At 43.2% G+C, this 21,562-nt stretch overlaps 2 protein-coding genes across 3 annotated transcripts; one reads left to right on the plus strand and one right to left on the minus strand.

Annotated features, from left to right (window-relative positions):
* Positions 1-155: 155 nt before the first annotated feature.
* Positions 156-14,221, plus strand: mtrex (Mtr4 exosome RNA helicase). The gene is made up of 27 exons (XM_029168722.3): positions 156-282; positions 816-956; positions 1,084-1,150; positions 1,239-1,301; positions 1,409-1,521; positions 1,620-1,794; positions 1,901-1,991; positions 2,247-2,371; positions 2,479-2,577; positions 2,772-2,889; positions 2,972-3,103; positions 5,305-5,384; positions 5,561-5,671; positions 6,078-6,179; positions 7,262-7,387; positions 7,944-8,094; positions 8,331-8,503; positions 8,582-8,650; positions 8,725-8,850; positions 9,362-9,472; positions 9,567-9,755; positions 10,418-10,581; positions 11,305-11,410; positions 12,075-12,131; positions 12,260-12,422; positions 13,369-13,473; positions 13,825-14,221. The coding sequence occupies exons 1-27, from the start codon at positions 182-184 to the stop codon at positions 13,875-13,877; spliced, it is 3,111 nt and encodes a 1,036-aa protein (XP_029024555.1). The 5' UTR covers positions 156-181; the 3' UTR covers positions 13,878-14,221.
* On the minus strand, positions 14,008-21,558 carry plpp1a (phospholipid phosphatase 1a). 2 transcript variants are annotated; one of them, XM_029168724.3, is made up of 6 exons: positions 21,153-21,558; positions 18,201-18,352; positions 17,299-17,579; positions 16,012-16,069; positions 15,202-15,378; positions 14,008-15,044 (listed from the first exon to the last, which is right to left on the minus strand). In XM_029168724.3, exons 1-6 carry the CDS (start codon positions 21,208-21,210, stop codon positions 14,925-14,927), a joined length of 846 nt encoding a protein of 281 aa, XP_029024557.1. In that variant the 5' UTR covers positions 21,211-21,558; the 3' UTR covers positions 14,008-14,924. The 2 variants fall into 2 exon arrangements, with proteins under 2 accessions (XP_029024557.1, XP_029024556.1); XM_029168723.3 differs by lacking the exon at positions 18,201-18,352 and adding an exon at positions 19,282-19,436 and having other exon boundaries at positions 21,153-21,550.
* Between the last annotated feature and the right edge of the window lie 4 nt (positions 21,559-21,562).

Below are 21,562 nucleotides of genomic sequence, written 5' to 3' on the forward strand. Positions count from 1 at the left end.
ATAGATTGCATGTAAACTTAGTTTATGGGTTTGGTCATTGTACAATTATGTTCACTTCAAGCGAAACATGCGAGTGAACCGGCACCATGTGTTCAGAATTACGAGTCAAGAGTTATTTCCTGAACGTCGCATCGCGAACTGAACCTCGTGGTGAATTGTGGGAAAAGTGATTCCAACAATCATGGCAGACGCGTTTGGAGATGGGTTGTTCAGCGTGTTTGACGATGAACAACAAACCACAACTAATAAGAAGACACTTCCCTCCTTGGCTGTAGAACCAGAGTGAGTTGTTGTGTTGTGGCGCGTTTATGTGTGACGCTTTATACTAGCGGGGTACTTAATGTACTGTAAACCTAGCGTCATGTGCGCTGGTACCTGACTGTGAAGCAGTCCTGACCGATTAGCGAACTTAGCTAACGTTAGCGTTATAATGTCAACGAGTAACTGTTATATAAAGTACTTTGTTATTGTTCGTAACTAAGATATAAGTGGCATTTAATCTGATGTCGAAAGAATAATGGAAGCGTCCGCCCAACTAAAATACCAACCGGGTAACGCAACACAATACTAATCATTAGGTGTTTACTCGGTAAAATGTTCGATGGTTGACACGTTACTATTAACAGACCTGCACGAAGTAAGTGATCGATCGACCGATCGATCGATCGACATAAAGTTAAACTTCACAAGCTTAGATACTTGAATCATCGTTTCATTATTTGCTGCTTCCAGAGGAGAATCCGCTAGTGTCTATGTACACATACATGTATAAAAGACCAATGAAATAAGGACAACATTTGTTTTTCTTTTTTCAGGAAAGCTGTCAGTAAAAATGTCTCTGACAAGGATGCTGGTCCATCTCCTCGGCTTAAGAGGGAGGCAGACAGTGACGGTGGAGAGGAGGTGGTGTTTGGGAAGAAAGCTCGACATGAGACAGTCTCCCCTAATGACTTGAAGTAAGATGAACCATGCATTGCATTACTATATAGTATTTATATGTATGTCTGTTGAGTCAATGGCTTGATTTGCTGCAGAATATGTTTTAAAGTTGTTGTGTAGCTGACACATCCTATGTTTATGAAGTCTGGCAGAATTTATGCCTCAGGTTAAGGTGGAGCAAGTTGAGACAGTGGAGGGATGCTCACATGAGGTAAAACATGCATCATAAATGAAGTGTATTTTTCAAATTTTATTGGTATCGTCTTAAATCACTCAACATATGGTCTTTCCTGTGACAGGTCGCTTTGCCTGCCAGTGATGAATATAAACCACTGAAACCTCGAGTGGGCAAGGCAGCCAAGGTATACAGCTTTTAGGCTTAGGTTTGAATCCATCCAATAATGTATGTTACACTGTGTACAGGTATTTTTAGTAAACCTTCATCATTTTATTATGTTATTTCCTGCAGGAGTACCCATTTATACTTGACCCATTCCAGCGGGAGGCCATCTTATGTATTGACAACAATGAGTCTGTGCTTGTGTCTGCCCACACCTCTGCTGGCAAGACCGTCTGTGCTGAGTGAGTGTGTTTAGCAAATTCATTCCTTTCCCTTTTTATTTAATAGATTTTTTTGTCAGATCTGTAACCTGGTCCACATTTATATCCGCCTCCTCCAGATACGCCATCGCTCTGGCCCTCAGAGAGAAGCAGAGAGTGATCTTCACCAGCCCCATCAAGGCTCTGTCTAACCAGAAATACAGGGAGATGTATGAAGACTTCCAGGACGTGGGCCTGATGACTGGGGATGTCACGATTAACCCCACCGCCTCTTGCCTTGTCATGACAACAGAGGTTGGAGACGTTCATGCCCGAAAGTTATTATTACATATAACTTATTAGAGGGTGGCTTATGGAGTATCGTGCTCAAAGTTTAATGACGTGAAACATATTCTCCTAGATCCTGAGGAGCATGTTGTACCGAGGCTCTGAGATCATGAGGGAAGTGGCCTGGGTCATCTTTGATGAGATCCATTACATGAGAGATTTAGGTTCGTACATGATACAAACTGACACAGACAAACTGTTCTTTTTTTTTTTTTATTGCATATTTATTTATTTCCCGTTACGAAGCAATAGAAGCTCTGTAGTGTTGTGGTATTTATTTTTTTTACTACTACTACTACTACATTGTAACAGGAGATTTACAACACATTAAGACATTTACTGGTAGATTTTCTATTGGAAGCAAGTAAATGTCCAAAAAAAGTGTTTTTTGCACTTAACAAATCTACTTTGTGTTTTAGAACGAGGTGTGGTGTGGGAGGAGACGATCATTCTTCTTCCAGACAATGTGCATTACGTCTTCCTGTCAGCCACCATCCCCAATGCCAGACAGTTTGCTGAGTGGATTTGTCACCTTCATAAGCAGGTATGAAATCACTCTTAATTGCATTTTATTACGTCCTCATTTTGTTAATGTATTCACGTTTTTGTTCTTGTACAAATAATTAAATGTTTCTTGCACACTTTTTTTAGCCGTGCCATGTGGTGTACACAGATTATCGCCCCACTCCACTGCAGCACTACATATTTCCAGCAGGGGGCGATGGACTCCACCTGGTGGTTGATGAGAACGTAAGGACACCTACAGACTGTGTTTGTCAAAGTTATGAGAATGTGATGGTGAATCACTGATGTATTCATCCTACCAGCTAGAAAACAGATGGGAAACATTTTGTTTAAATTTAGTCAAGCTCTCATTTTATCTTGGATTTATTCATTGGGATGACTGTTGAATGATTGTTTTGTTTTGTCTTTGTTTCCTTCAGGGAGATTTTAGGGAGGAAAACTTCAACACAGCTATGCAGGTGCTGAGAGACGCAGGGGATTCTGGGGGCAGCAGTGGTGGCAAGTGGGATCCGAAAGGGCGGAAAGGAGGAACCAAAGGTCTGTGTCCCAGTGCAAATCTGTACTCCAGTCATTAGCATCACAGCTAATGTCTGTTGGCTTACATGCATGTATTTCCCAGGTCCATCCAGTGTGTTCAAGATAGTGAAGATGATCATGGAGAGGAACTTCCAGCCTGTCATAATTTTCAGCTTCAGCAAGAAAGAGTGTGAAGCCTATGCTCTGCAAGTGGCCAAACTGGACTTTAACAACGGTATAATTGTTTTCTCTATAAACCTATACTTGGCCTGCCCATCTAGGGAGATTTGAGTAATCATTAAGCAACTCAAGCTTGATTATTGTTAATACTTAGGTTAAGCACTACTACTTAACGGTAGTCCTGGTGGTTTTGGAGGATGTGTGCATAGTAACAAGATTACATCAGACCCAGCCAACATCTTAGTAGCTGTTGGTTCAGTTTAAGATGCATCATTTTTATCTTAATCAGTTTCTGACAACGAGTCCATAATCTGCACCAAGGCACAACTGCCCTTCACGAAAACCTTCCTGGTTTTTACTGGCTTTAAGGATATGAAATATCAGATGATAAATAATGTGCCAAGTATTGATAAAAACACAAATTACTGATCCCTATGTATTTGTTTGCTGAACAACGTCTATTGTCGACTTTATATAACCCTACTTATCTAAACTGAACTTGACACGAACTTCGCTGTTTATGCAGTGCATCAGTCAGAACAGTGACTATATTTTGGTTCCATATTCGGAGCACAGTCAAAGGCCCGAACAAGAGGTTTTTGTGACAAATTGCTGACATACTTAAGGAGGTAGTTGACAATAGCCAAGTGAAACTTCTCACCAAAATGTGAAATTTTTGGCGTTCTCATTGGATCGTTCCCACTGAGAAGTGCCATGAATATGGCTCATTGTGCCTGCACAGCTGGTAAATATGTGAAGTTGCTTCACGAGGACAAATCTCTGCATGATGGGAGATAATCCAGCAGCAGATTGAGTTTGGCTCCTATCCTCTAGCTTCAGGCGTTTCTCATTGAAATAAAGCATATTTACGAAGTCATGGTTGAGAAACATTTTTCCTCCCTCCTCCTGGTTTGTTATTCCTGCGTTGTGACATCCCTCAAAATGAGGAGGTTTATTTTAATGCTGAGCTCGTCCAAAACTCAAGGCCTTTCTTCGGTCAGTGCAGCCAAAGTCTTCATCCATGTTGCAAAAAACAAATGAAAAAACTTTGCCAAAGATAATTTCTCATGTTCCACAGTTTTGTGTGTTTTGGAAAATTTAGTTAAACAAACGGACATTCTTATAAAATGAGGCAACTGTTGTTGAGGAACATTTATGGGGAAAATATGATTGACATGTATCACATACGTTGCTAAAATACATTCTTTGTAGCTACGTGGCCCTCTCCTTCTACTTTTTGTACTTCGTGCTGTCTTCAGTTCAAGTCCTATTGAGTGCTAAATGGGCCCATCTGCCTCTGCTGTGACACATTGTTTCTGGGCAGCATCTGTGTTGTGGCAGAGCTGCACAGGAGTCAGTGGACCGACTGGTGCTGAGAAACAGAATTTTGTTATTCATCTGTTTGCAGTTCTTTACTGATGAGCCACATTGTGCTAGCTCAATGTTGATGGGCAACATTGAATTTTTTTTTGCCACAAATTATGAGTTATTCTAATAATGTATTTGCTGGCAAGATAACCATACATTTGTTCTGGTTATTTATAGTGTAATTCATGATTGCCAAATCTCCTGCAGGATATAAAGGCTATATTGCGACAGAATAATCTGGCTGTAACAAAATAGACAACAAGTAGAGCGTAACCTCTTGCATGTGGACAGTCTGACTGTTTTTTATTCATGATTCACTCAGTGCAGGCATTGTAAAAAGCAAAGTAGGTCCAAGTAAACACATTGTCAATAATGGGTTTGCTTTCATAATGATTCCAAGTCTCACTGACACAGAGGTTATTTGCCATTAAATATAAATACAAAGCCATCAGAGTCAGAGTTTGGGACTAACACAGAAACATGAGGAGGACGGTTTCCCAGAAAGAACAGTGAGCTACGCATCCACTTGGACGGTGCCAGCAGTAAATGGGACAATGTGAAGTACACAGTAAGCTGAAGATTGTAGTAATACACTAGACTGACCAACAAGAGCAGAAAGAGATTCTACAAATAAGCATAAATTAGATAAACAGACCTGTTGCAGTGGCTGATAAAGATGTAGAGTTGATGCCCCCCAAAAAACCCACTTCACCCTTAGAACCAACACAGATCAAAATAACCTGTAAAACATTTGAAAAATTGTGTTCATTTGTTAGTTGGGGGGACAGGCAGTATTTCAGAATGTAGGAAATATTCAGAACCTCTTTTTTTTTTTTTTTTTTTTTTGAGCTGCCATGAGAAGGTGTTAATGCAATTTATATGTTTCAGATGATGAGAAGCGTCTGGTGGAGGAAGTGTTTAACAACGCCGTGGACTGTCTGTCAGACGAAGACAAGAAACTCCCCCAGGTGAGGAAGACGGGCCTTACATCATTTCTCTCACACCCCTCGATGGTCAAATCAACCATACATGAAGGATTTAAGTTTTCTCCTCTTTGCCTCTCTAGTGATAACTTTAATCTTATGAACCAGTGAATTTGCACTGTCTGTAAACCCTTATAAACAAATGCTGATGATGCTCTCAGGTGGAGCATGTGCTTCCACTGTTGAAGAGGGGCATAGGAATCCACCACGGAGGACTGCTGCCCATCCTGAAGGAGACCATAGAGATCCTTTTCTCCGAAGGCCTGCTCAAGGTACATGTGTGACCTTTATTCAACCTTCTTTTCCTCTGGTGAATGTGGAAAAAATCCCTCTGAGGGACTGAGGGACTGAGTGAAGCATTATACCTGCATTAGTGCCACAGAAATGACTGTGGGTGGATGATCAGTTAGTTTATATTATGGTAAATGTGTCTGGTAACTCTGTTCATTCTAATCAATGATCTACAGTGGTTGTGATCATAACTAAAATAATCCTGCAATAAAACAACACAAGGAATGGCCTTGTTAGACTCATGTGGTACGCACAGTGAAAATCACTGCTTTCTTATGAAACTGTTTTTCATAATAAAGCTCCCTGTTGCATTTTCTAACGAGATCAGATATGAAATTTTCGCCAGTTTTCAGATGAGGTTGTTTTAAATGTTTTTTCTCATTCCAGGCCCTTTTTGCCACGGAAACATTTGCCATGGGCATCAACATGCCCGCTCGCACAGTGCTCTTCACCAGCGCTCGCAAGTTTGATGGCAAGAATCACCGCTTTGTAAGCGCCCACGCACACACACACGCACTGTTATTGTCATGTGTTTCAGTAAAGATTAACTATCTGGACAAAGGTCATAAGAAATTACAGCTGGGCCTTTTGCTTATTTTTAAATCTTAGAGTTTAATAGTTTGTTCTGAGGTTGAGTTTTATTTTCTTTGTAAACTTTATTGAACTTATTGACCAGCAATGTTATTGTTGGGGATTAATATGAACGAACAACTAAAGTGCTTCCCTGTACATTACATTTACATCGCAGACACTAAGTTGCAGTTGTTAAACCTAAAGGTGACTACTTTCCTCGGTACAGTAATTGCACCAAATATAACCTTCTCAAACTCAGTAGTTGAATGAAAGCAGATCCAGCTCGTGTGCCGTGTGGAGCTGTTTGCTCTGAGGTCTTTATAAGGTCTTGAAGTGCTGCAGCCTGCCTCGCCACATAAACAGCCACGTATTGTTTATAAGAGCTGGGGGCTGTGTACGGAGCTGCCGTCACTTAGAAGCACCCTTCATCTTGACTTCATACACATGTGCTTACACACACACACACACACACACACACACACACACACACACACACACACACACACACACACACACACACACACTCTGAGACTAAAGGAAACTACATCTGGTCCCTTCAACAGTGCCAAAACTCCACGCAGGCACTCGCACACTTCATTTGACACAACTCTCATTCCTGAAACACACTGTGTTTTAAATCAAGCGCTGATCCCATGGCATGCCTGTAATAGTGATTAGATCACTTCTACACACAAATAATCAGTTCTTCCTTTAGTTTTATTGCCCACAGACCACTGGATATGCGCAGTTCAATGAGGGCCAGAAAACCATCCTCATTGGCTGATTCAGTCTCTTCCTCATAATTATAATAAAAGTTACATTGCACTCATTACTCGGTCATGAAAAAACTAAGAAATACATAAGAGTGCTGTGAGGTTTAACCTCCTTTTAATTGTAAACTGTCTTTACAGTCTTTTGCCAACAATGTAAGTCACAGGTATAAGTATGTTAAAGCATCAGTAACATTGCTTTCTTCTATGTGTTTGCGTGTGGTGCAGATTACGTCAGGTGAGTACATCCAGATGTCTGGACGTGCTGGCAGGAGAGGAATGGACGACAGGGGCATCGTTATCTTCATGGTGGACGAGAAGATGAGTCCAGCTGTGGGCAAACAGCTACTCAAGGTGCTGCAAGTGCAAGTTCACATCATTTTTCAGGACACAGTCATCTATCATGTATTTGCAAACTTCTCTGCTGCCGTTTGCGGAGAATTTCTCTCCTGCTGTGAGTAGAAATTGAATGACTCCTTAGTCATTCTATGCCCCGGCAGGACATGTGATGCTCCCAGAACCTGACAGCACTTAACGGTTACAGACTGTTTCAGTCTTGTGTCTTCGAGTTGACACATTTATAGTTGTTCTGCTATTAATATGTGGCTGTGGCTTCTGAGAGGAGGTTGAGCTAATGTAGAACTGGTGCTGTCATAGTGCTTAACTCCCAGTGTGCCTTGGAGAAAGATGTTGTACACATCTGCAGTTTCAGAGGTTGCAATTGCAAAATCCTCCTTGGAGTTTTCCTGACCTCAGCTCGTGTTTATCCGGACCTCATACCTTCTTGGCACCTTCAGCAACATCAAAACAGAACTGTTAAAAACACCTAATTGACCGCAGCTGTGTCCCTCTGAAATTAAAATGTTTTCATGTTTGTTATTAACCAGGCAGTTTTTATTGTGCTGTGCAGGGATCAGCAGACCCCCTGAACAGTGCCTTCCATCTGACCTATAACATGGTGCTCAACCTGCTGCGTGTGGAGGAAATCAACCCTGAGTACATGCTGGAGAAATCCTTTTACCAGTTCCAGCACTACAGAGCTCTGCCTGGTGTGGTGGAGAGTAAGTGCAGATTCAGTGCAAGCTGAATGACACAGTTGCATGTACAGTCTATATTTATGAGTTTGTTAGCTTTGATGTATTTAGGTTCAGTTTGATTTCTCACCTGAGCCAGAAGCTAAAATCTATCATGGCTTCTTCAGAATGCCTTTCTTTTATTTAAAAGAAGTCAGAGAGTGCTAATGTTTTTGATGCACCTAGAACTAGGTCTTATTGTAATCATGTCTGTTTCTCTGCAGAAATTAAACGGTTAGAGGAGCAATACCACGCCATTGAGATACCGAATGAAGAGAACGTAGTTACGTACTATAAAATCAGACAGCAGCTGGCCAAACTGGGCAAAGAGATACTGGAGTTCATCCTTAAACCAAAGTACTGCTTGCCCTTCTTGCAGCCTGGGCGACTTGTTAAGGTACAGCTTTACACACTTCGTCTGATGATGGGACCGTAATTACAGATTTTCACCTCACTTAACCTTTAATTCAATCAGGTAAAAAATGAAGACATTGACTTTGGCTGGGGAGTTGTTGTGAACTTCAGCAAGAAATCAAACGTGAAGGTGAGTGAATAACACTGGAAGGTATCTGAATCTAAAAACACGTGGCTGTGACTCATGTGCATTTCCTCATTTAGGCCACCATGGATTCAGAGATGCTGTATGTGGTGGAGGTGTTGGTTCACTGTAGTAAGGACAGTGTAAAGGATGCTGCAACTGAAGCTGCTAAACCTGCAGCTCCGGGAGAGACGGGAGAGATGCAGGTGGGCGAGACGGGCACAAGAAAACCCTAACATAGACAAATATCAAACCCTCAGTTTCTGGGGATTTCTAAATTCACACACAACTAAAATTACATAAAAATAACGCCAAAAAAGCTTTCACTCTTGGCTGAGGAGGGGAAGTTAGTGCATTGATTAGAATAATAGAAAGAGACAGAGTAGATTATCAAATTACATGACGTACACGTTGCTCAGATGGAAATCATGGCAGGTGGTGAGAAGGCTGTAAAGTAACTCGTAACACATTGGTCACATTTTCCACACTCATCTTGATGGTTTAGGTTTAACTGGTGCTTTTATTTCATCCTTTTGTTAGTTTGATGGAACCTTTTTGGAGAACTAGTGCCACCAGATATTTATTTGAAAGCTCCTTATTTATTTTAATTTTCCAGATTTCTGTTTTGAAGTTACCATTTTATGTTGGATGTAAACATCACTAATGAGGACTATGATTATATTTCTTTTATTTATTTATTTACTTATTTTTGTCCAGGTCGTCCCGGTGATGCTGCATCTCCTGACAGCCCTCAGCTCAGTTCGCCTTTACATCCCCAAAGACCTGAGACCTTTCGACAACAGGCAGCTCATGCTCAAGTCTATCCAGGTACATATGTAAATGTGTGCACGTGAACCTGGTTAATCTCAACTGAATTGCTGTCTAAATTGTTAAGCTTTTCCTTCAAACATTTTGCCCCCAGGAGGTGCAGAAACGTTTCCCAGATGGTGTTCCTCTTCTTGACCCCATAGATGACATGGGCATCAAAGACCCGGCTCTGAAGAAAGTCATTCAGAAGGTGGAGGCCTTTGAGCACCGCATGTACTCTCACTCCCTTCACAGCGACCCCAACCTGGAATCTGTTTATTCTCTCTGTGAGAAGAAAGCTCTGGTAAGAAACCGTTTTGCTTTGGGCGTGAGTCAAAAGTCATGTGAAACCTGCTTAATGTCAAACTCAACATTTATCCACAGGTTACAGGTTTTGTTGCTATTGAAATATCAAGTACTTTTATCGTTCCTGTTTATCCACTGTGGAACTTTTTTTAGATAACATTCAATGACCTTCTATTATGTTATCCTGTACGACAGCTCAACTTAGCTCATATATAGTCCTACAGACAAACACAGGAAGAGAGCACAGGCTTTACTTCTACAGGGCCTCACCCTCAATAATGGGTCAGAACAGAAAACCTCCCCAGATCACATGGAGCAGGCGACTAAAAGCTCCAACAAAGGGTCATATTTTTAACTCTTTCTACGGGGGTATGTGTTGTGCTTTAAAGCCCACGAGAGCCATTAAGCACAACTTAAGCATCATTTATAGATTCCTGAGAGAGGAGAGTGATTCACTACAGTAAACATCAGGCTACAATAATATATTGATTTGATAATTACCAACTGCCTTTCTGATTGGACTCATTTCAAAGTGCTTCAAGAAAGACTTATAAGAATTATTAATTCTTAAGTCTTTCTGGGAACTTTAGAGGTGCTTCTCCAACTTGCATATAGTGATGGTTGATGGTTTAAGCATGTGGGGTTTTTTTTCTGTTCCAGATCGCAGCTGATGTTCGAATAGCCAAGCGGGAGCTGAAGAAAGCCCGGACCGTCCTACAGATGGACAAGCTGAAGTGCAGAAAGAGAGTCCTGCGACGCCTCGGCTTTGCCAGCCCCTCTGATGTGATCGAGATGAAAGGGCGAGTTGCCTGTGAGATCAGCAGGTAGAGAACAGACACTCACCCAGCACTGAATAAACGGCATGTTACACCACACAACTGTTCGTATTATGCCTGTAGGGAAGGGGCTAATATTTAAAACATTGAGTGTTATAAACCCTCCCTGCATTTGTACACAGAGAGACGTCCAAGAATTTCTATTGCAAAATAATTATATTGCATTGCAAAGAGGAGCTAAGGCTGAAGTTGGTAAATGAGGCAAAAATGTAATCACATTAAAACAAAAACCTACTCAAGTAAATGTTCATAAAAACCCATGGAGCCACAATTTGACCCCAGCAGTCAAATTAAACACGTTTGGGTTCTAAACATAGTCTGTAGATGAAGTTATTCATCTACTCTGAATCAGTGTATGACTCTCACTTTGGGCAAAAATATTGGCATATTTTTTTCTGTGTACTTTACGTGGAAGTAAAAGTGCTGCACGAAGTAGCTAATGAAAGCCAGTAGGAATTGCTTACAAGTTTATTATTTAATTCACCGCTTAACTCTTTTTTTTTTTTTTTTAATTCTTTTTTTTTCCATTGCTCTAAAAAAAAAAACCCTATCCTAATAAAATCAAAAACACATGGCCTTGCTGCTAAAATTTCACATTTCCAGAGTAGTAGCAGAGAAATGTGTCGAGGCACTCACATTAATGTGCTTTTCAGATTCAGTTGAAGTAATATACTTATTTTTTTAATATTTCACTGGTGAATATCTTCATAGTGGTGATGAGCTCCTGCTGACGGAGATGATGTTCAACGGCCTCTTCAACGACCTGTCAGCCGAACAAGCCACCGCCCTGCTGTCCTGCTTCGTCTTCCAAGAGAACGTATGAACACACGCAAACATAAACTCGTCTAATTCCCCACACAAACAGACGTTAAGCCTTTTCCCAAACACGGCGATAAACAGCTGATTCCTACACTTTGAATCATGTTTCATGTTTCATTCTTGCCCTCTTCCCATGCACTGCAGCTAAGACAGAAACCTGAGGTGGACGTGTGTTTGTCTTCCCTAATGAAGCCTGTTCTCTCAACAAGCCATTCCAGCATTAGCTAATTTAAAAAAAGGTTTTCTTTGGCTCCACATCCGCTCAATCTTCTGAACTGAAGAAGGTTTAACCTAAATCCAATCACGCCTCCCGCTGCCATTGTCTCCGTTTGTAAGGGGGTCATGAGGAGCAGCTGTCGTCTTTGAAAGACTGACCCATTGTTTGCGCCTGTGCAGCTGTTTCCTGTCATTAAAGTGCACCTGCTGCTGTTTAACTCACACCTGCACTAAACCATTCAGCATGTGGGTGGTTTAGTGCGACCTTCAGGACAATTTACAACAAACCGTGACAAACCGGGCTTTTAAAAGCTGTCAAGTACTTTGCTCCTGCGTGTCTTCACAAACTCATCTGACCAGATCAGTGTCTTCTCAAATAGGCCTGCGGCACATTTAAGGAAAACATGTTTTACCTCTAACAAGCATGATATCATTTTACTTTCCAGGCCAGCGAGATGCCGAAACTGACTGAACAGCTGGCTGCACCACTGAGACAAATGCAGGTGAGATAAGAAACTGTGTTCTCCACTCACTACTTGTTTAGTGAACGTAAATGTGAGTTAACTGCAGGTCTGGATTAGGTACATGGAGAAGGAAGAGTGTGTGTAATTGTGTGTCATCTTGTGTCCAGGAGTGTGCAAAGCGCATCGCTAAAGTGTCTGCAGATGCCAAGCTGGAGGTGGATGAGGAGACGTATCTGAGCCAGTTCAAGCCCCACCTTATGGATGTGGTCTATGCCTGGGCTAATGGTTCCACGTTCGCTCAGATTTCCAAGATGACTGATGTCTTTGAGGGTGTGATATTTATTTATTTATTTATTTATTCAGAATTGACTACAATATATCAAAGTAAACCAGCCAGTTCTCAGCCTTGTGGCCTGTGACCTCACGAAAGAAAACACGGTCTATTGACATCGTCACACCTCTCACACTGTGTGTAATTTATTAGTAGCTCAAACAAGAAGCAGGTTTCCACTGCTGGAGCTTGTGAGGAGGAACTGAACTTTACCCTATTGGCTCAGACATTTCCCTTGGTTATAAATCGAGGAACTCTCGGGAGGTGGGATTAAATCAAGTTTCAGGAACTTGAAGGGGGAGGATGCAAGTGACAGCATCTCATATTTAACCCACAGGGTTTAAAGGTATGAGCAGTTTTCTCAAAGCTTAACAGGCTTTGATTAAGGCACAATGAGAGTTGAGAAAACACAGTAATCAACATGAATAGGGTTCAGCCTACTTGCAAAATCGGTGCTGGCTCTGTAAAAACGGTCCACGCAGGTAAATTTTGGTCGGTCTGATGTCTCAGGGACTCAGGAGGTGGCAGGCTCCACTTTGCGTTTGAATTGACCTTTTTATCTTTAATATAGGGTGTGGGAGGCAGCAGGGCAAAGTCCAGGAATGAAACGGATTCCATCTTCCTCCTCAGCTGAGGCTCAGCGTGGCCTTTACCAAACCTTTGATTTATCCACTATCACTGTGGCCGCTGGGAGGCTTATTATTGATTATTTGATTTAAACTGTTCAGAGTCCATTTCTTATCCCCACAGTGCCTCTCACTTCTAAAAATGACTTCAGCTGTAAAATATGGGATGTCGTCTGATAAACCTTAGGAAACTTAGGGAGTTGTAAGTGTACTTGCGTGTTGGTAGAGAGAAACAGAGGAAGTCTGTACTATCTCACGTTATTCGTACATAGAGTTCAGACATGTCCAAACTTTGCATATCTGCTTCTGTCTTTTGTAGGAAGCATCATCCGCTGCATGCGTCGCCTGGAGGAGCTGCTGAGGCAAATGTGTTCGGCTGCTAAAGCCATAGGCAACACTGAACTGGAGAACAAGTTTGCAGAAGGTAAGCATCGCTCGGTAATTATTACGAATCCACAGCTAAGAAATACAGCAGAGGTGGATGTCCCTGCCCTACATCTAATTTTAATAAGGCACTGTAAATGCAGGGATGAGTGGAGAACAAACAGGACCAGGTTTAGCCACCGTTTTACAGCCTGCAGCCTCTCATGGGACATGACCCATTAGCTTGTTTACTCACAGATTATCTTCAGATCTTAAAGAGATCATGAGACAGTGAGCCTGTACCCACCCCTCACTAAGCAGGCTAGTGCAGTCCATGTTGCACTTATTGTAGTAAATAAGCCAGTGGACATAATTAAGGATTTTAAAAGATTTGTCATTTGTGTCTTTGCAGGCATCACAAAGATCAAGAGAGACATCATCTTTGCTGCTAGTCTCTACCTATAACAACCTTACAGCAAATTTTACCTTTAATTAATATGGTGGGTATGGAGTCATAGGTCTGTCAAAACAAAGTTGTTGTTTTTTTTTTTTACGTCTCATTTTTCCATTCAAGCAAAAACATTTGTGGCCAGAATGAGTTGAACAGTCATGCTTTATTGAACAAAATGTGTTATGAAATACATTTGATACGTTATACTTAAATTTTATGTGACAGCTCATGACAAAATACAAACCTTTAACATGTTTGTGTTTAGTGAATGGCTTTATTTTCCTTAACAGATATTTGTACATACGTTTTTCAATAAAAGTCTGTATGATTTATTTTAACATACAGATTATACAAACCACACTGTTGTATTCATATGTTTCTATTACTGTAGTTCTTCGATACACAAGGAGCTGAGATAGCAGCAGTTCAGCAAAGGCAACACAGGACTCACTGTAAGCTAACTTCAGACTCTTAACGTCTACCACAGCACGCGTCGGGTGGTCGGAGAATAAGACGTCAGCAGCTTCAGCTCTGAAGCCCCGTTGCCCTCTGGTCTAGGATTAGTTTTAGCTCCCAGCACAGGCCGGCCTTGTGATGATTAGCCCTTTAATTACCACTGGACCCAAGGCAGCAAGTTATGAGTTAAAACTGACCCTAAATCAGACCTTTTTTTAGCAAATTGGCTCCAGGTCACAAAGCACAAAGCAGGGTTACATTCACAGGTTTCCCACGTTTGTCTCCTAGCAGTGGTCAGACCCTTTGTGGGTACATGCAGGCCAGTCCTCCCACCAGCTCAGTAGGTCAATACATTCCATACAGAATCTTTAGTCTTTAACCCAGCAAGGGTTGTTTCTCCTCCTTTCAGATAAAAAAAAGACATTGTGTTGCTTAAAACTTGATCAGGTTTGAGTTGTGGTTTCCAAATGTGTTGTGTGGCACGCACACATCCACTAGTTTGCGTAATGCAGGAATCAATGCTGTAAATCCATGCGGGGTATTTGGGAGTTTGAGTGAGATGCAAGGTCAGAGAGCTGGGATCCTGGACGTGCGTCTTCATTAGCTCAGTTGGGGCTCTCGAAGTGGTTTCCATTCGTTGGCGTCTCCTGCAAGGTTGTGTGGGGGATCTCTGACTTTTTATGGGCATTCACATCTTTCTTAAAGAAGTCAGACACGTAGAAGACCTGCAGGAAGATCATAGATATAGTAAGGCTATATTCAGGAGTTAACCTTGCATTAGGCCTGAAAATGTGACATCTATAAGGTTTCTTACAGTCTGGATAAAACTCTTTTCCCAGCATGTTAATGATAAGATCAATAGTTAAAGGGCCCTGCACTCACCACCAGTATAGCCATGAGGGCACCCTGCAGGAGTCCAATCAGCACATCGCTCCAGTGGTGTTTATAATCGGACACCCTCGACAGTCCCGTGTACACGGAGGCTGCAATGAGGAAGAACTGCAGTGTGGGCCTCAGCAGCCGGGCCCAGTCAGCCTGCAGTCGAGCCTGGAGGTAGAGCTGAGGAAGACAGGGAACCGCCTACGTTTAACGAGGTTGTGGAACAAAACTAGGTTTGTCTTCTGTCAGTTGCAAAGATGTGAACAAACGCTCCCCCCAGTAAACCGTCACATTCCTCCTTAGGCAGGAATTGTGGGGTAAGAATCTGAGCGACGTTCCGTGAACCAGATGACTAAAACGTGTTTGTATTCAAAGCACTGCCCAGTGTGTTATTTTGGTTTGACTCGAGGACAAACACGTTGAGTTGTGTGATCCTGCTCCATGTTTCTTTCTTGCAGAGGATGACGGGGAGCTTTATGTTGCTGCCAGGACTTTGTTCCCGAGTCTATTTATATCTGCTGGTGTTGAATGAATCAGCAGATGGCTGCAGCAGGTTTATCAGGGCTGGCCCGTAATACCAGAATGGCACTACTGATGAATCATGGCACGATATGAAAGGTCACATTAATTATAATTACTGTACTGTTTCGTGAGTGAGTAACTAGTTACTGGTTAAATGTTAACATTTCGCTACCAGCATCTCTAGTGCTCGTTCTCCTGTGGGAGTAAGACTTCTAGCACGGTGAAGGCCCTGCCCCACTCCTATAAAGGAGACGTGAGTGAGTGAACTGCGTGTCTGGTTTAGGTACTTACAGCCAGGAACAGCATGCAGTACATGGAGAAGGAGGAGTGGCCGGAATAGAAGGACAGCCTGCAGCAAAAAAGACAAGCGCCAGCTCAACACTTTGCTATGTTCTCTATTTACAGTATGCATCAAAAACACAACACAACAATTAGACAGAGCAGACCTGGGTTACAGCTGTTTGTGTGCAGTCTGACTGCAGTCTCTGGTTTTGTGTCTGTATCTACTGCGCTGTACAGAAATCAATACACCTGCTGTTATTCCATTATAGCGCTTCTTCTCCCTTTGGATGCATTTGAAAGGTAAATGTGTTCCAGCTCCTCCCCTCTGCTCAGAAACAGACAACAGGCATATTTGACAAAGCTTATTATCAATTTTTGATTGATAACTGAGCAGCAGCAGTGCATCACTGGATTAAATTGTTCCCTGTAACAAAATCCAACTGGCCAATGCATTAATAATGGGAGCCATACGTCCAATATGACTCCACTAATTCTGTAAACCTGCATCAATTGAGGCAGTATTTTTATTTTCCTAGATTCACATCTTAGAGATGTTTTTCTCTGTTTTTCAGGGACTCGTTCTCTTTTATACCAAGACAACAATGCTCAAACCTACGTCCTCCTGTGGTTATGCTTCGCTAACGGACTCGTATTACCGTAAGACGATCGGCCCAGACGGCCGCTGCCCGCTCCCCTCCTGCCTATTAGCGGCCAGCAGCAGCTCGAACGTGAAGATCAGCTGGAGCTTCAGCGTCTCCAGGAAATGATTTAAATCACTCGATACGACCCCTGATCTGAAGTTGCTTTCATCAAGCTATGCCTTAGGAAATGATTGCGGGGCGATAATGTGGCGTCCTGGAAATGTTAACAAATGGGCACCACACCCTGGAAATGCAAAGCAGATAATCCTGAGCAGGGAGATGGAGAGGGGGGGCGTATTTACAGTGTACAAATAAGCACCGAAAATATGTGTAGAGAAAAAATAACTCATATGCAGGTGAATAAAATAGATTAAAGCTTCTCGATCAGCAGATGATGTCACCGTTTCGGCCTCTGCTTCTACGATTACAGCCGCTCTCTGTGGACATTACGTCACAGAAAGATGAGTGGACACCTCCTCCCCCCACGCTTCCCTCTGCTCTGAACTGATAAGAGACAGGGACCCTAATCAAAACAAGCGCTACATTCCTGTGATATTACTCAATTCTATCTCTGGTCTGTTGCTTCCAGGGGCTGAAACTGTAACACTTTGTATCATCTGATGCCTGGTAAACACAGAATAACATTATGACCTACCTGCCCTCGTTTGCCTTTGCTGCGTCTCCAGTGCAGGTGAAGTTTTCAATGTAAGACCCTGACGTGCAGTTGATGAGTCTCCAGTCAGGTTTGCAAACGTCTAGGAAGTGCGGTCGCAGTCGGCCAATGGAGTACTTGGCGATGTCTGTCAGAGACTGGCTCATGGCGGCACCGAACACGAAGGTGCCCACGGCTTTGTAAACGCAGGCAACGTAGCTGCCAAAGGAGGACTTGGACTGGAGGCGCTTCAGGTAAACGCAGAGGCACTCGCCCAAGATCATCTGTGAGACGGGACAAAGGCAGAGTCACAGAGATGAAGGATTCAACCGCACACACAGAGTGGATGATGCAGTCGCTCTACTCTACTGACATGAATGGCCACAGGATGATGTCCACTTAAATGTGTAAGTTAGATCACGCCTCACAGTGAATGTGTTGAGTGTTGCGTCTCAGGAATGACTCATGAGCCGCATCGGTTGGAAACGCGTGAATCTCTTTGTTGTGTAATATACACTCATAACAGGACAGAGGGCTCACGCTCGTATGACATGAAAGCTTCCGCTCATATTTAAACGTTTTTTTAAAGTACTGTCCTTAAGAGCTGATTCACTTCAAATAACTGCTAAAAAGTTAAACATTGAAGAGGACCCATTTTCCTCTGTGCTCCAATAAAAGAGGTTCAACCCTGATAATATCTTTAAACTCGTTCACTCTATTTAGTTGTTATGTGCACAAATAAGACATTCACACACAAATAGCAGTGAGGAAAAGATGCACACACATTATTACAGAAGTGCAGTGACAGAAGACGTTAATAATGCAACAGGAAAAAAAACAAGATGAGGAGGAAACAGCACTGCAAAGAAAACCAGTGTTAAAAACAAAAAAACGGATGCACTTACAGTGAGCACTGTGACAGGAACCATAACACCTCCTAACAACTGATAGGAAATGGTGTCTTCTTTATACGGGTACTTGATTGAATCATCATTACAGAAAAACCCTCGGCGGAAAGGCCTGGCCTGCACATTGAGTATTAGAAATGGAATTCCGGCTAGCAGGGAAGCAATGAGAGGAGACAAGGGAAACAAAACAGAGGTTAGTGGGGCCCTCACCCCTCACCCACCACAGCAGTGTGTGTGTGTGTGTGTGTGTGCGCATGTGCATGTGCAAAGCAGGCCACCGCAGACATGTGAGGGTCATGAAGCAGGGCAGCCATAGCAGGTAACTGTGAGGGGCGTGAAGCTGCAAACATCAGTTAGAAGTGTTGGCACAACAGCAAAAGAAGCTCCATGCTCCCATAGAGTGAATGTGTCAGAAGCTGATGCTGCAGCAGGTTGTTGAGAATTGAACCCTCGTTGATTTGTGGCTGAAATCGGTGCAACAAGCGTATTTTCAAACAGGACATTGCATTAATGGATGGGATGGACTCTCGCAGACCGACCCCCTGCTGAGCGAGAAGAAACAGCTGTTTCACGTAAGTGAAACATTGTTACGACAGCTCCACCTTTTCACTTTAAATCAGACAAACCTTTTTTTGGCACAAACATGCTTTACAACATCATACAGCTCAGAATGTATATAAAGCACCTCCACCCACCCCTGAACTGTAAAACACCAATCATTGGAGCAGAATGACAGCGATGACTGAAGTTAATATTACTCAGGACGGAGACGACGGAGGAGATGAATGAACAGGAGGCCCGAGGTCACACAGCAGCAACTTCTGGCCCTGTCAGTCCTCAATCACTCCGCTCCAGATGGGTTCAAGCAGCCCTTGTCTGCTGAACTAATTGACAGCCATAGAAAGTTCACCCAAGATCTATTAGACCCTAGATATGAATAAAATAAGCCCTCTTTAGATCCTCATTGACTGTGGAACTGGAACACGCTCCGTGACGGTCTTTGTGTGTGTGTGTGAGGGTGGGTTTAAGTGGACATCCTCCCCGGCCTGCGTTACCGTTCTGCTTCACTCCTACTTACAGAGCTAATGGGCAGCGCGAGGCCCAGGGAGTAGAGCAGCGCGGAGGTGATGGTGCTGTCGTGGTACGGGTACTTGATGCTGTCGTCGTTGCAGAAAAAGCCCCTCTGGTAGGGGCGCACCTTGCCCAGGTTGAAGGCCGCCAGCGGCAGGCCTCCTGTGGACGGAGAGACCGGCAGGTTGCTCATGACGGGAAACGGCAGAACGCTTTGTTCCAACGCTGGCTCCTATTGGTTAAAAATCCTCTACGGGATCAAACCATTTGTGTTCACCATCATCCAGCCTTTCATCCCTCCACAGAGGGATGGGGATCACTTCACACGTCCAAGAGGAAGGAAGTTCCCCGCCCACTGTCACAGTGTTGGTCCAAGGTGTGACCATCTACTAAACACCCTCTCCCTTCACTTAATGGGCCGATTCGGGGAAATCCTGACGTGCAACCAAACTGGAGGACATTCACTTTGATGAGCGGCCAAATGTTGACACCAAACAATAAAAAGCTGCAGTTTCCATGACTCAACATCCAGATATTTAGAGGCTATTTTCTCTGCAGACTAGTTGGTGAATTAATGAGTATTTAGAGCAACGGGGCCAAGACTTGACTTTAAACTAAATATATGTTTGTTTGAAATTGTTTAGAGGGAGAACTGGGCACTTTGTGTGACAGCATTCTCTACAGATGAACATGCCATAAAGTTAACAGATTATGTTAATAGGATTTGACAGAACAAAGTCTGAATGTAAAGCTGCTCTCATTCACGGCTGCTTGGTCCATTGGTCCCATTGTAAGGTGGGGAAAGACCATCGTCCATTCATTCAAGCAGAAAGGAGGGAGGTGCACATACGGCTCAACACATAAAGACAAGAGGAGCCAATATGCACCTCTGCCCACCACTTTCCAGAACGGCTCCATCAGCTGCAGCTGTTTACATCACGCTGCCTCAGTTGACTGCCTGCAACAGCTGTGAACGCCTGCCAGCACAGACAGAGCTCGACTGAAGCCTTTTTAATGAAGCTGCAAATGATATCAGCTGTGAGCAAACGGCATTCTAGTCAAGCTTGCTCCCGAATGAGTCGTCCAAACTATGAGTGACAGCTGCACGCACACGTTCTGTCGTAAAGCGGCTTCAAAACTATGCAGCAGAAAAACCTGCAGCTCTGGGAGTTAGAACGAGTTTGTCAGATGTCTGTTCTCTGTTGGTGCAAGGAAGACGGTGATGAGACAAATGACTACAAATGTTAAAGCAGACATTTCACCGAGTGCGTAGGTGAAATTTTACCCAATCAACTGAACTTGATCCAGTTAATTCAGCCACAAATTATTTATACAAACATTGTGAACTCTAACCTACAAGGATCTGCAGCAGAATGTGCTTAACTGCATAACTTGTAGCTTATTCCCGGTACAAAATAACCTGCATTACCAACTAGGAACAGCAGCGCGTGTGCCTTTAGTAACACTGACAGAACACAGGAGAGCAAAGCTGGAGGTTTGACACACTGAGGCTCGTTAATGGTTTGTGGAGGATGGGGAAAAACCTGAGCAGCTGCAATTAGACGTAGACAGACTGCATGGAAAAGCAAAATATTAACTGTATTATTAACCATCAAATGGGCGTGAGGATCTACAGAAATAAATTATGCATAAAGCAACACAACAGACGTCACATGTTGTGTTCATACACTCCTTAAGTTTCATCACTGGACATTAAAATAGAGTAAAGCAACAGCGAAACATGCTGATCATTCACCACTCCCCTCACATGATGGCTGAAAAGCTGCTAAATGTCAAAACAGGGAGATTATATCACATCACAAATCGGCTTATTTCAACAACAGCAGCTCACGTCAATCAGTAAAACACAAAACATACCTAGAATCAGACAGGCTACGTCCAGCACAACAAAGGGGATCCCTCTGACTTCGAACATGTTGGCTCTCGTGTGTCTCCGCGTCGAGTCCCTGGCTTGCGGCGCGTGCTCTCCTATAATAAACTCGAGGGGGATGTTCCTTCGTGGGACGTCGCTGCTGCAGCTTCCGATTCGGTGCAGATTCGGAATAACGCACAAGCGAATGTTACAGACCACCACCGACCATCGACGCTCGCCGCGAGACGCGAACGCACCGGCTGGGACGCAGTAAAGTAAAGCACGCGTCAGGACGCGAAGCGCGTCTCGTTGTCGGCGGAGCAGCTGGAAGGCGGTGAACGGCGGCGACGAGGACGACGCGAGTCCGTCATGGTGGTTTAGACACGGAGCTGGACGCCTGTTCGCATGTTGTCTC

The sequence above is a fragment of the Betta splendens genome, chromosome 12, assembly GCF_900634795.4.
Source record: "Betta splendens chromosome 12, fBetSpl5.4, whole genome shotgun sequence".
Lineage (NCBI taxonomy): Eukaryota > Metazoa > Chordata > Actinopteri > Anabantiformes > Osphronemidae > Betta > Betta splendens.